We start from the raw sequence: 15934 nt of genomic DNA on the forward strand, positions 1-15934 counted from the left end.
ATAGAGTAAACCCACAGAACAGACAAAGAAAGATGAATACACAGAAACAAGGTAAATTCAGCCAATAATAAATTTTAAATTTATAGACAGCATCAAGAAGTTCGTGGAAGAAATTAGAATGTATCACAGGATAGACAAACACTGTGGCCCACCATTGATACCTTTAATATTGATTTAAATTTAAATAACATTTTGCAAATAATGATTATAATACCCAACAAATTTTATCCTAGCAAACTATGTGTACTGTTTTAAATTTAAAAATAGTACAGTTTTTTGGAAAAGGCAGGCCAAACATTTTTCAGTAAGTCAAATTTTGAAATAAAGAACTTTCAAAATAATTCTCATAGTCAAATTCAAGCCAACAACCACAAAATTTGACCAGACTGCCTTTTTTTTTTAAGCTTTGACAAAATTTGTGAAAAACATAAAATGCCCAATAAATTTAAAGAGAAGCATTTATATGATAAAAATTACCAAAAATGAAATAACCTAATTGGTAACTAAGGCTGATCTTTAAGTGAAATCACTTATTTGTTATTATTAAGGACAATATTTCATGATGAAATGCAATGAAACTGAAATAACATCAAAATGTAAGTCAATACAACTTTTGTTTAAAGTAACATACTGCTTATACCACTATCAATCTAACAGTACACCACTTAAAAAAAAGTTTCAAGTTAACATTTTATCATATTTCATGTTGATTATTGCATCAGTTACATAATATAAGAATCATTTATAAAAACTAAAACCAATTCAACCAAAAAATATTACATTTTGAAAATGAAACTGAACTAAAAATAAAATTAAGACTTTAAACGCGGTGACGAAGCTACCTGAGCAGACTTCTTGGTGGGAGTCATGAGACTAGACTCGGCACCGCTACTCCCTGCGGCAAGTTGGGGACCCGGGCTCGTCCCAGTTGGCGGGACTGCGTTCCCCAGCAGCACGGGCGAGGCACAGGGGGTCTCATCGACCACCGCCTGCCACAGTGCAACCAACAACGAGAACTTTAAACTGCTACACTCGCCAAGCGACACTCTCAAACATGGACACATGCTGGGAAAAAAAAAGATGTCAACACGAATATTAAAAGAAACATCACAAATATATATATGAACGCATTACTACTACCACTACTACTACAAAACAACATACTACATTACTGATGTTTACTGGCAAACTGAAAAAAAGTATTAGTCTATATTATTTTTTGGTTGTTTCAAAAATCTTCATTACAGAATGGATGAGTAATGTTGAATGAAGAAAGCAAGACGCTGGTACCAATAAAAGGTGAAGAAATGAATCTGGAAAAAAAAGTGAGAGAAGAGACATAGCCAGTAGCGAAGTAAGGTAACACAAGTCATTGGTCATGAAGATGAACGTAAGAATATGTGCATTGGCATCAACAGGTGTAAATTAGAAGGGAAAAAAAGAGTGCATGTACTTGTGTATACACATTAGAAGTTAAAAACCAACTTTAATTTTTCATGCAAATGATTAATAGAAATAAAATAATAAAAGGAAATAAAATAATAAAAGAAGTGATATGAAAAATACGGTTGGTTAAGTATAAATTCAATCAAATTAAAATACTTTAATAAATACTCAGTATCCAATACTGTCCGGACCAAACGTTGTGATAGCTGTCAGCGCGGGGGTGAAGGGGCAAGGCGGCGGAGGGGCAGGCGATGCGCGCGCAGGTCGGTACGTGTAGCGTTCAGCATGAAAACATTGCTACGTGACCAACTCGCAGCGCGTGTTACGAGACGTACGGAAATGGACGGACGTGGACGCTGCCGACGGCCTCATAAAGTTATTCATAGTCGAGAAAGAGACATTATTGCTGAAGTAGTGAGTTGTTGTGATAGTGAATCAGAAAATAAATTTCTCGCAGCACCAATAATTCTGAAGGAAACAGAAAGAGCAGCGATATATACCGGTGTGAGTGAGTCCAGCATAATGAGGATAAGGAAATGGAGCAGACAACATCCAAATGACCCTCAGAGAACTCCAGGGAAAAAAACGTGAGCAATGTTGTTTACTCCATTTGGTGACAAAGTGATATGTTTTAAACTCGAATGTTTCCGGGTTGAATTATAAAATGAAAGAGAGCTGGTATCGTCAAACCTAGTAATAAATTGTTTATTGAATATCATTTGTACAATGTACCCGACTTGTTTTCAAAGCAAAACATTTTAAATAATTGTATTTTTCGCCTAAATTATATAAAATTATAATGTGAAATTCCAGTGTACATGGTATAAACGATGTTCAACGTTTCTATTATGCGGTTTTACGATATCTGCGTCCGTACTAGAATTTAAAAGTACAAATCTCAAAAGCAGCATAGATAGAAATGCAATGGCCGTAAAGGTATAGTTGAGTGAAAGTTGTGCAATCACTAAGTAATTTAAAGCTTGTTTTGAAATCTCAGTTTTGTGTTTGTTTCGTGTTGTTAAGTATTTATTGTTAGGGTAAAAACACCAACTATCGGCCCCACACCCCATATTGGTATTTTGAAATACAACACAAATAATTTTCTTAACACTGCGTACTAATTCATGCAGGCACGTTAGATATTCTGTTTCGGCATAAAATACAGCGGCCGTATCGACCGTTGTATGACGATTTGTGGGAATATTATTTATGCCAGTGAGAAAGTAATAGTTATTAAGTAGATGAACACTTGTGTTTGCATTTTCATGTAAATTAAGTCTACCTTAGGAATGCTCGTACAAATGACCTTAACAATTGCAAATATTCTTTATTGTTTAATGAAATGGTAGTTCAACCTAACGGTTTCTTTTTCAATTCTATGCTACGCCTTTTTGTCTAAAGAGAAATACTATACTGTGAAGTGAAATATACCCCTTTACTTTTTGCAGGCCGAAGAAAATTCGTAAGATCGTTGTCGACAGTTTTGACAGACGAGTCATACGAGATGTCATACACGAGTTCTACACTGTGAAGCATGTTATACCTTCAGTTATTAAGTTATTGCCTATATGGGCCTCAGGTGTCATGATAAGGACAAGTGAAACCCAAAGCATTGTGGCCTGGGGAGCGATGAGAAAGCGATACACGCATATGTTTTTGTAACAGAGACAACACGTCCGAGCCGTGCCGGGCCGTGCCGAATGTGCGCCGCGTGTGACGCACTAGGGAGTCCAGCTACCACAACGTTTGGTCCGGACAGTATAAATATCAACATTTTTTTTTTTTTCATCATGTGAAAAATTTTGTTGCATGAGCACACGTAGTAAAAATTCACTCTCATAATTATTTCATAACGCACATAAAGAAGTAGAACTTCAAAAGAACTTCAGAAGGTTTTTGACGTGACAACGTCTAATAAATCGATGAACGCCGGCTACACACATAAAAAAGTGTCCCATTATGCAAATTGTCTCGTTACGCTCATTGTACGCTTGCGCCGCATCTATCTCTCTTCCACTCAATTGGAAAAACCATCGATTTGACTTTTGCGAGGCATATTAAACTTGAAACACTCCCATCCGTTTCCTACTTTTCCGATCATCATCCTATCCTTAACAGAATAACACAGATTGGAAGAAGTTAAATAGCAAACATGTATAAAAGTTATAGTTAAAATAATCTCTACGTTAAAGTAATAAACACATTTGAATTAATGAGTGCAAATAAAAGTAAATTTATCAATTAAATTGTAGATTTCATTTCATTGCTCCTTTGTATACATACAAAATAGTGATAATTCAATAAAAAAAAAACGATTCAATTTTATTCATAAAAGTATGCAATCATTTTATCAATGTTTTGTTATGACGTCGTCACGTTAAACTATTGTCCGTAAAGCGACTTCACAGACAACCAATTTTTTTCTATAAAATCTAGTTTCCCCTCCACGAACAACTGACGAACCTGGGAAGTCTTCTTGGTGGGAGTCATGAGGCCGGCCCCTCCTCGCATATCCACTCCGCTACTGCCGGCAGTTAGCTCAGGGCCTGATCTTGCCTCGATCTGCGGAACTGCATCCTCCGGGAGCACAGGAACCTCGCTGGCAACAGGAACCGCCTGCCACAAGCAACAGAACAATCAGTTAACAAAGAACTTGTTTCCCTTAAGACTTGAGTGACGTGCCACTTCCACGCAAGGGCAAATGCTGTAACTGGAACAGCAATCACAACCACAAATGTAAACATATTTTCGTGGTGAAGCATTATTTAAAAAAAAAATAACATTAAAAAGAATAACTAAACAAATTAAGGTGCAAGTCTCATCGACATTAAGGTCATTAGAGAATGGTGAGGTGAAGCAGTGATGAAATGGATTCATGCGAAAAATAGGAGTACCCTAGTAAACCCTACCAGCTCTCCGCTACACGAGACATGTTTGAAAAATTAAAATGTTTTACCTCGTTGGTGGAGGCGCCAGGTATTTGCTGTAAATTTATTTTGAGGGTGTTACATGAATTTTATATAAATTTCTTTATTTGAAAGATTTTCTATGGTCAGATTTTATTTTTGTTACGATGTTCTATATATTTTAAAAGAACAATCACATCTTTGATTAAGTAAAACACAAGTTAGTGTTACTTACTAAAAAAACACATAGGCCTAGCTTTGAATTTATAATTACAATAGGTATTATTCAATATTATTCTAAAATGTCAATTATTTTGTCACATAAAATAAAGTAAAGGTGAAAATTAAAATTGACATGCTTAATGTCAAGATGATGCTTAAGTCTAGATGATGGATTGGGTGATCCTAAAAAAAAATCGAACTTGTATATTCAAAAAAACTTACATTAGTATTGACACAACAGACATATGGGCCTTTGAAATTCGAATATGAGATTCAGATTCAAAAAAATTGGGTTCGGCCCAACACTAATTATCATAAAACAAGGTTCGGCGGTCTTACACCATGTAGATTTTTTGAATGGTTCTTGCAATAGGGAAAAATGATTTAAGATTTTTTTTGTTTACATATGCCCTTGCTGGTTATACGATATGTCATGTCATAAGACACCCGAATAACAGACAAAAAAAAAAGATGAGTATACAAACACACGGAAAAACAGCCAAAATCAGCAATTGTTCATAATTTAAAATCATAGGCAGCACAGAAAACTCTGTAGAAGAAATTAGAAAAAATTTCAGCACAGACTGACACAGAGGGCTGATAACGACAAGACAGTTCCAACAAGAACAGTAAATAAAAACAAAAAAAAAATACCTTGGCCACCACAGCGACAAACCGACGAACCCAACAACGATGCTAGGAAAGATAACATGGGCAACACGACAACAAGCCCAGCGACGAGACAGAGCAGATATCCCGAACACGACGACGGCAGCACAGACGAACACAGCAGACGAGAGCCTACCTGGGCGGCGTCCACGGTGGGTGTCCCGGGGATAGACCGAGCTTCCACGCCCACCACCCCGCTGCCTCCAGCACCGAGCGCAAGGCCCGAGATCGTCTCGGCTGGCAGGGCTGCATTCTCCGAGAGCACGGGCACATCTCCTGGGCCCTCACTGGCGACTGCCTACCAACGACCACACACACACACAGTTACAACGATAATGTTCCCTTGCAGTCACACTTACATCGTGAGCAAGAGCCAGTACTCTACCAGAGATAGTGTATTTCAACTTACCCGAACAAAAAAAAAAAGCCCACTTAGGGTTTTATTTATTTATGTGTAACTTTGAAACATGAAAGCACTTGTTCCAACATATTGTTATGTTGGTAAAAGTGAAAGGCACACCATTGTTCTGATAATTTTTGGTACAGTAACAAACACGAATGATAGTTGGAACTACAGTAAAACTTTTGTTAACCGTCACTCGTTTGACAGTCAGTTTCTGTTGTCCATCATCGTCTAATTAAAAATGTGCGGATATTAACAAACAGACATGTTACTATAGTAATATTATAAAAGACATGTCATAATCCACGGATTACTTTTCACACCCTACACGATAACGGAGCATCACTGTGCAGAAAGCACAAGCCTAAAAAGCACAGGAGATGACAGAGATTATTTTAAAGTAACATAGGTTTATAGAAGTACATATGCATGTAGACAAAGTCCTTTGAGAAAATAACAATGTTAAAAAGTAAATGCACAAAAAATTATGTCCTTGTTTAATTCAACCTTCTTTCATATAAGCACCTACTATCCAGAATTATCCCTGAAACACATAACTAACAAAAGTACAATGTCCATCTGAAATTTGTAGTCTAAAAAATTTAATTTGGTAACTAATTAAAAAAACTTACTTTATAAGTTTATTGAAAGACATTAAAACACATTTCTTTTTTATTTTGAAGGTGAGATACAAAATACAAACAACTTAAATTGTGCGAGCGTAAAGTGTTGTATCCGAAGTCATAAACAAAAAAAAAACAAGTATACTTATACATAATCATTCTTTATTAAGGAGTTTTCAAGGATGCTTGATAAAATTTAAGGGAAAACATAAGAATTTTTAAGGTATAAACTCTGATTAAGATACTTCTGTTAGGTACCCATTTATTCAGTTATCCCTCATAGCCCTGTTCCGGACGGTGATGGTTAATCAAACTTTTACTGTCCTATAAAACGATACATGTTGAAACTACATCAGCTGAAAATAAAACATCTGATATGTAGGTACTTCCATTAATCATACCCAACTTTATATGTCACTGCATGCAAATTCTTTTCTTCTAGGATGATACGTATAATATTCAAGTCAATAAAAAAAAAACACCTATTTATTTTCAATGATAGTCACCTATTAGACTACATGTTCATTCAACAGACCACTGGATTAGTCAACCTGTTTAATTAATATTTTATAAGTTATTTTACAGTAGACCCTACCATACTACCATACTTATCCTTCAGAACATTTTTTTGTGATGATTAATAGGGCACAGTCGACCCTAGACTTTGCGGAGCCCGAATATTTTGTGGAGATGTGACTTGGCGGGCTCAGAAAACAGGAGGTTCTATGCCCCCCCCCCCCCCGCCCCCCTTCCCAAAATCCCAGAATATTAAGATTTAACTCTTCAAACCAACATTTTTAAGCCGGTCTAGAATTTAAATTTCAATGATCGTTTTGCTAATTTATCTTAAGAAATTTTAATGTTCTCATCAAAATCCAAATTAATTACGTTTGCATTTTAGAATGAAAGGTGGTCTACGATTCAACGACAAACATTTTACATGAAAGCTGCGTCAATAACAAAAGGGGTGGCGTGGGTTGCCAGACTTACCCACCCCTGGACGGTTGCCCTGGTAGGGCATCGCAATACCAGATTAAAAACAAGAAAATTTGTTCAACGTTGATCAGTTTGAGCACTCTTAAGGGCCACGCGCATCTGGTCACACATACGGTGCATGGAGCTTCAGAAATAAACCACACTATTTTAAAATTGCTCATAGTAACCAACTGAAAGTTTTACGAAAAGCATTTAAGTATTCGCCGAGGGTGGATGTGTAGTTCTGTTTCCGTAGCTTCTTTTAAAACTTGATTTTCCATGAGTGAAAATGACTAAAACAAGTTTTTTTTTTGTTTTTTATATCATTACTAGGCATGAAACACTTTTGTTACTTCCATGCCAAACCTTTTGGTACTAGAAAAAATTATTTATCTGTCAATTCTATGTTTTGCATGTGCATTCTAGTTTATTTGGTACCTACATTTTCATTCGTTACAGTTCATACATCACACATCATCCCTGTGTTGAAAAAGCTAACACTAATATCAGATAAATTGAAATTAAAATAATATAAGTTTCCATTACTTTCTACCATGAATATGCATTCTTTGTTATTATTTCATGTTATAATATGAAAACTTCTTAAGTAGCTACATGTACATAGATTTGATATTTTTATTTCCCATTTTTAGCATGAAGTACCTACATAATTCAACATTGGTATTGTCATTTCAAATGTAGTAATGTTAAAACTGTTTAATGTGAGAATGCAGAAAAGCTGTATCGTGAATGTAAAGAAATATTTGTTTTTTCAATGCACAAATGTATTGTGCATTTATAGTAATTTTTTTTTTCATTGTTAGAGCATGAATTTTTGTGATAAAATTATAGAGAAAGATCTTTCAACAAATTAAATTAAATCAGCAAGCATCATGTACCACAAGATCAAAATGTAAAGGATCATGTCATCAAGATCAAAAACAAACTGGGATGCATGAAATGATACAGAATTTTTACTGATTTTTTAATTACTTTAGGAAATTTAGCCATCACTTTCTAATTTCCTCACCATCTCTCTTGAAAGCACATCTGCAAAACACTACTTTCTGGAACACATTGACGAAAGTGCATTTGTTACTAAAGTTAATTATTTTAAATAAGTAAGATGCTGTGGGTAGACTAGTATGCTTCCTATACTCAGCCCAAGAACTATAATGGTGCAAATTCACAATTAAAACCATAATGGAAAGAGGTGGTGGAAAAATAGGTAAATCTGTATTGTACGGATTAGCGCCAAAAAAAATCGTACAAATATGAAATAACTTTCATTATATGCTCTTTTACGTCCTCTTTTCAAAACCGCCTGCGGAGATTAAAAATTCCAATTACTTTTGGAGATATCACCGTTCTTATTTTGCAATACAAGCCCTATGTAATCATTCAACAGACGCCATTTTATATTTTGCCGTGTGTGCGTGAATGCCTAAATAACAGAAATTTTCCATTAGGTAAGGTTAGTTACATGATAAATACTTCAAAATAAACGGAAATTAAAAATAATATCAATTAATTTTACTTGTATAGTTTTAAGTATTTATAATGTAACTGACCTGACCTAACAAAACGGGACAAAGGTAGATTAGGTCAGGTCAGCTACAGTATAAATACTTTGAAACTGAACGGACATTAAAAATAATAAAATTTATTTTTAATAGTTGTTTAGTTTTAAAGTATTTATAATGTAGCTGACCTGACCTAACAAACCGGGAAAAAGGATGAACAGTAGGAACTCACGTAATTTTCATTTTACGTGATGTAGTCGTTCAACTACGTCGCGGAAAAAAAAAGAAAAAAAAATCATACTGTAAACAAGCAACAATGGTGAACGCGGGAAGCCTACGATTCACTCATCTTTCTGGACATACCCGAATACTCACGTTGGCTAGCCTTCTTTCAACAGACGAGAGGCGAACGCCCGATCGTGCATCTTCGGTTTTTTTTTTTTTTGTTTATTGTAAATAAATATGCAACTCATGAAAACTAATGGTCAATTAGGTTATGTTAGCTACATTATAAATACTTCTTAACATTGTGGATGGTTGATTTGGTTAGGATAGCTACATTAAAAATACTGTAAAATCATGTAAACGGTTTCCTAGCGCTGGATAGCTACATATTAAAAAGTTATTTGCTAAGCAACCATAAAATGATTTTACAGTTTTTTTAATGTAGCTATACTTACCTAATATAACCAACCATCCACAATGTTTTAAAGTATTTTTAATTACTTCTTGCTAATTTCAAGAAAAGTGAAGGCTTGCCAACGTGAGTATTCGGGTATGTCCAGAAGGATGTGTGAATCGTAGGCTTCCCTCTCAACGCCGCATCAGTGCACAACATGAAAATTAAAAAATTCCATATCTCCTAAAGTATTTGGAATTTCTGATCTCCGCCGGGTTTAATGAAAAGAGGAAGTTAAAGAGCACAGAATAAAGGTATTTTCGGATTTTTAAATTTTTTTTTTAAAAAAATTGCCAAAAAATGAATATTAAAAAATTCGATATCTCCAAAAGTAATTGGAATTTTTTATCTCCGCAGGCGGTTCTGAAAAGAGGACGTAAGATAGCATATAATGAAAGTTATTTCATATTTGTACGATTTTTTTTGGCGCTAATCCGTACAATACAGATTTACCGAAAAATATTCTATAACAAAAATGCACCATTGCAACACATTGACAAACCTTAGAAGGGCGAAAACATAATTCCTGCCACCATTTTAAGACCCTCAAACTTTACAATTATTAGGTTAGGTATTAGTAACAAGCCTAATTACAAAAAATTGTTACTTACAATTTCCTCCAGTTGATTATCTTCTAGCCCGGTGTTACAATCTCCATCATTCGAGCCACAATGAATTTTAGTCGAAACAGTTTGAAATGATTTTCTAATGTCATACTTTGGTGATTTTGAGTTACTCCCACTTCTCTTCTGAAAATTATTCGCTCTGGCGGTGTTTTTTGATTCATCAAAACGAACTTTCTTTTTGCCTGAGAACACTCTACTACTCTGCAATTTTTCTTTTGATTTGTGGCTAGGTATTAATTTTTCTGAATCAATCAACAATGCATCACTTTGAGAAGAAGTTTTCTCAAGGAGTTCTGTTTTTACGGCGTATGTTGCAGACAATTCACGTTCTAAAACAAGAACTTTTGAACGAGATTTTATATCATCTACATGTCTTTTCCGTTTGCTAAAGAAATTTGTAATCGTAACCTGCGACATACTGATGTGAATTTGCGAAGAAAAACAACTACATCCACTTTTAAGACCTTTACAAACAAAGCTCCAAGATTTCGCTCACCCGAGACAAAACCGCGCCAAAATATAACTTTTTTTTTATCTGGGCGGTCAACACCATGTATAACGGCCAGAAAAACGTTAAAGCTTACATAAACAATTTTCTATGACAAATAATTTTTAAAAATTTAAATTCTATTTGGAAACGAAAATCTGAAATGATTGTTCCCTAAATGTGGGATTTTGATTGTAAAAAAAGTAATAAAGGTAACTTAAGATATTGACTGTGACGTATCTCCTGTGGCAGTAAAGAACTGTCCGCACCACACCAGTACTATTTACCGCTGGCGGAAAGCGCCCTCCAAATAATCCAAACAATTGCCAATACACAAGTAATTATCAGTGCCATGTGTTGTATGCCCTTAATTCTCCTTTCGATTCCTAAAGTAATGCAAATTGCTTAATGATTTTAAATTTATTTTGTGTGTTTTATTTAAACAGATTAGTTAGAGTAGGTAACAGACATTCTCTGTTTTGTCTAATAATTTTATACTGCTTTTTAATTAAAATAATAACAGCATTTGTAAACCTTCAGCAATGTGTTTTCCACTTAAGTAATTTATTCAATTGAAGTGTAATATTTTTAGTATGTAAGTTCAACGTATGTAACTGTATTTATATAATTTATTTTGTGGGTTTGGCCCAAGATGGTGTTGTTTTCTTTCCTCACACTGCCCCTCCTCAGGCAGTCATCATCAGGCCACGATCCGGGTTGGATGCATCGTCTCGTAGGGAACCATAACCGTTTTATCACTTGACGCCAACCGCCGGTGCTCCCTCTAGATCGCACAGGCCGTTACGTCCCAACTACACTTACTCTTAAGTGCATCGAACACGTCCGAGCGTGATGTCCGCCGAATGAGTGAAAATGCACCGCAACGAACACCAAGTCGATTACAGCGCCCGGCTGGGTGTGGCAATGCGCTAAATTAAAATCATTAATACTTATCTTTAAAACTGAAATCCCTCGGCTTCTGGTCCCTATTTCCCCGTTTACTAGAAATTCCTGTTGTGCCCGTACTGCTCTCGTCGGAGAGTTGTGGGTCCAGGCCAACGTGGCCGGGACCGGGGAATACGGGACCTGGAGGGAGGGAGAGGTGATGAGGAAGAATGATAGGCAGTTTTTTAAAGGACCACTCGATGTTAACAGTTCCACGAGCCCCTTTTATTGTAATCCTGAGAGCCTGCCGCGGCCTGGCGGATCCGTCGCGGGATGAGCGCCCTTCCCACGAAGACCCGGACTCCCGAAGATCGTCTCGTGCAACCAACTCGTCTCGACACGAACTAGAAATCCTCCCACGTAACAAAGTTCCTGATTGCAAGTTGCTCCACAAAGGCGCGTGACACGTGCGCGGTTCTTTACGTAACAGACTCGTAACGACGGCGAAGGTTCGGCGGTGCGTAACTATGCTTACGTGTCCTATGATGTTCGACTCGTGACGTAACTCGTAACTCGTAACTCGTACGCTCAATCGTGTGAGCGGCACAGCGAAGGCAGCTCAGCTGCCGCAAAAACCCGTACAGTGGCGCTGTTGCCGGACCGCGAGCTCGGTAGACGCGCCTCGCGATCGGCGCGGAGCGGCGTGCACGTCTGCCGCTGAACGAGTCCTGAGCAACACTGCCCTTCCCTGCCCGCCCGCGGGCCGTCGCGCGCGGGCTGCGGGGGAGGGGAGGAGAAATCGGTCGGCGTGGGAGAGCGCCACCCCTCGCGACGCGGACGAGCGCCAGGCCGCGATTACATATTAACACTGCGAGACATTTGCGAAAATTACAAGATTATTTACACAATAATTAATACATTACGGTCACATTATTTACACACTTATTAAAATTCACGACCATTTGAAAAATATATACAACACAGAATTATTTACACACTAACAGTGGCCCACTGGCATGCTAGGGCGCACGCAGGTGCGTACCTGGCCGATGCACTAGACTGATGGTTCACTGGGGAAACAGACTCCCTCAGGCCCGCCTCGGTGGCCAGGTACGGCCTCTGCATCTGGGAGGGTACGACGACTGTCGTCAAAACAACCAAATTAATAACAATTAAAAGATACTGTAATAATGTTAAAATGATGTACAATTGTTAAATAATCATGTAATGTCATATATATCACTTAAGTCCAAAACTGGTCGGAGCTGTTTTCCCGCGCTTCATGTGTCTTGGCGCGAGGTCGCGCGGCGGCCTCGCGCTAGTTGCTGTCGGGAGCTCACAGGGGTCGGGAGCTCCGCGAACGCAGAGCCTACAGATTTTGCGCCACGTCCAGGTCATCGCAATAGTTGTAAGTTTCTTCAAATCCTTTTCATTAGCTCTGCGCCCGACTTCACTCAGTTGTACATCTTTTCGTCCGGCTCTTAACTTTGACATCCCTCGGCTTCTGGTCCCTGATTCCCCGTTTACGTAATAGTCCTGTTGTGCCTGTTCTGCTCTCGTCGGTGAGGTGTGGGTCCAGGCCGACGTGGCCGGGACCGGGAAATACGGGACCTGGAGGGAGAGTAAGGTGAGGAGGAAGAATGGTAGGCGGTACCAAGGATAACTCGATGTTAACAGTTCTACGAGCCCCTTTTATTGTAGTTTTGAGAGCCTGCCGCAGCCTGGCGGATCCATCGCGGAACGAGCGCCCTTCCCACGACGACCCGGACTCCCGGAAGACCATCCTGTCCGTTAGCACGTCCCGACATTGACTGCAAATTTCCCCACGTAACAATGTCCCCGATTAAAAATCGCTCCACAAAGACGCGTGATACGTGCGCGGTCCGTTACGTAAAAAGTCTCGTAATGACGGCGAAGGTTCGGCGGTTCGTGACTACGCTTACGCATTCTAGGACGTTCGACTGATGACGTAACTCGTAACTCGTGAACTCAACCGGGTGAGCGACTCGGCGGATGCAGCTCAGCTGCCGCGACAACTCGTGCAGTGGCACTGTCGCCGGACCACGAGATCGGAAGATGCGCCTCGCGATCAGCGCGGAGCGGCGTGCACGTCTGTCCCTGAACGAGCCCTGAGCAACACTGCCCTTCCCCGCCCGCCAGCGGGCCGTGGGAGAGGCCCCCCTCTCGCGATGCGCCAGGCTGTGATTACATACTAGCACTGCGAAACATTTGAGAAAATTACAAGATCATTTACACACTTGACGAGACATTAATCAAAAGTAAATTTACACAAGAATTAATAAATTACGATTACATTATTTACACACTTATTGAGGTTCGCGACCATTTGAAAAATACATAAAGCGGAATTATTTGTAACACTAAAGAAGCCCACTACACAGATGGTGCACTGGGAGGACAGACTCCCTCAGGCCGATGTCGGTGGCCAGGTACGGCCTCTGCAACTGGGAGGGTACGACGACTGTCGTCAACTTAATTCATTTAATCCCAACAGGGATATTTAACATACTACGCAATTTTCACGTCCTGAGCATTCGGACAGCAAACTTTGAGTCATACGCAGTTTCCAGGCTTCGAAGCCAGCGAATCATTATTCATCAAGAGCTCCTAGCAAGCCTCGTGTGTCATGTACTAACTCTTTAATCTACGTGTTTTCAATTTATCTTATTTAACTGTATAATATACCTCTTGCAATCTAACCGAGTAATAACTATGTGAAACTGTAATAAGTGACTGTGTCTCATATATGTTCTCATCTAGCCGGGCTTACGTACATTTCGAAGCATTCGCATCTTGTAGCAGGTTAGATTGCAAATACCTTTACGAACATTTAATTATAGTGCTGTGTTACATGTGAACGTCATTCACTGCATAGATCGTTGCAGCCTATCAGCTCCGCGATAGCTTGCCGCATCCTTCACGTCGGTAACGGCCACAGGACATATCATTACATACAATTTTGCCATCTATCCTGTTCGCGCGCATCGTCAACGTATAGAATCTCTCGTGCAGCGACGGTCAGACAACAGACGCGGCCAGCATTGGACAAGCAGTTGTAACGGTCTTAATAAAGTGCAGTGTCTTTTTAATCAGTTTACCGTTTATTTCCAAGGCATCCTGGGTGGCCTAAACAGCCCGGGTAGTTTTCAAACCGCGACACACTCCTGCCTGCAGCCACGAGGCCGAATCCCCGTTTTTGCCCCCTGAGATCATTTTCAGATTAATAATTACTCAAAAACTTAAACAGGCAGTGGGAGTGGCGTCACACTGTTTCAGTCGCTCTGGTATATATACTACCTACATCGAATTTAACCTTTTCCTTTTTATTCCCCATGCGTACATGAAATAGTTCTTCTATATTAATGTTTAATATTTGTAATTCTGATTTGAGTACAAATGCTAAGATATGAGCTGAAATAATGAAATTTTTAGCTTCAATCGTAGCTATATGTCTGATATTTCAAGTCGGTACATAACTAGTGGTGGACACAAGGAGTGGTTTGGGCCTTGGGGGGATATATCCCTCCCCTCAATGTTTAGAAAAAAATTTCGAAATATCAGTGAAGACTAAATGTTACTGTGTGAGAAGCCATGTCTCCTATGACTCTTTTGTAGGCCAATATGGCAGTGTATTAGTGTCAATAGTAATGTACATTTTTTTGGATTACACGTGTTCAAATTTTAATTATTTACTTATTATTTTTATAATTTCTCCCTCCTTTATACTACTAGAAAATAATTCCTTTATATGCCACTCAACAGAACCAATTTCACCATGGATAAAATTACAAAATTAAGATCATATAATATGGCTACTTTCTCGCTCATATTCATTGGCTGTAATGAATCACCAGTAAGTTAGTCATAGATTGGAAATTCGCAGTACCGTAAAACGGGGTGAACTGATACACTGGGGTGATGTGAAACAAAATACATTTATTTGATTTATTATGTCTTTACATAAATACAAAAATAAGTTGAATGTTGGTCACTCTTATATTTTTGTAACCCTCATCATCCAAGCTATCAGCTGAGTGATTCAGCTGAAATTTCCTGCCATTTTTATTGTTCAATATCGAGACTTGGCTTTTGAGGTTTGAGTAAACATATTTTGAGGGTCTGGAAACTTTATTTGCCAAAGTAGGTTCCAATACATTGATTGATCTGGACTTATGTAAATAGTTATGTAAGCCATATATTTTCTGTTAATGTCTGATTATTGTTATTTTTACATTAAAAGCTACTAAATAATATTTTATTTTTTAAACATTTAATGCCTGAGCTGGGGTGAAGTCATACATGTATCAGTTCACCCCGTCAACTTAAAATTGATTAAAATGTCATTGCATTTATATTTTCAGGACCAAATAAGATACCTAGATATTACAAAAGGCCTCCCGGCACAAAACCAATGAAAGTTATTAGCATAGATGACTTAAACAAATCAGTTAATGAGGTCCAGAATGGGA

General features: G+C 38.2%; 1 protein-coding gene across 1 annotated transcript in view; it reads right to left on the reverse strand.

The window, feature by feature from the left end:
• The window catches only part of LOC134538255 (DNA replication factor Cdt1), a 31273-nt gene extending 20687 nt beyond the window's left edge, over positions 1-10586 (reverse strand). The window contains exons 1-4 of the mRNA XM_063379406.1: positions 10058-10586; positions 5380-5541; positions 3910-4062; positions 843-989 (exon numbers count right to left, since the gene is read on the reverse strand). Of these exons, the coding sequence (XP_063235476.1) occupies positions 843-989; positions 3910-4062; positions 5380-5541; positions 10058-10489 (894 nt within the window). The 5' untranslated portion in view covers positions 10490-10586. The remainder of the gene's footprint in view (positions 1-842; positions 990-3909; positions 4063-5379; positions 5542-10057) is intronic.
• Positions 10587-15934: the final 5348 nt, after the last annotated feature.

The sequence above is a fragment of the Bacillus rossius genome, chromosome 13 (genome assembly GCF_032445375.1).
Source record: "Bacillus rossius redtenbacheri isolate Brsri chromosome 13, Brsri_v3, whole genome shotgun sequence".
NCBI lineage: Eukaryota > Metazoa > Arthropoda > Insecta > Phasmatodea > Bacillidae > Bacillus > Bacillus rossius.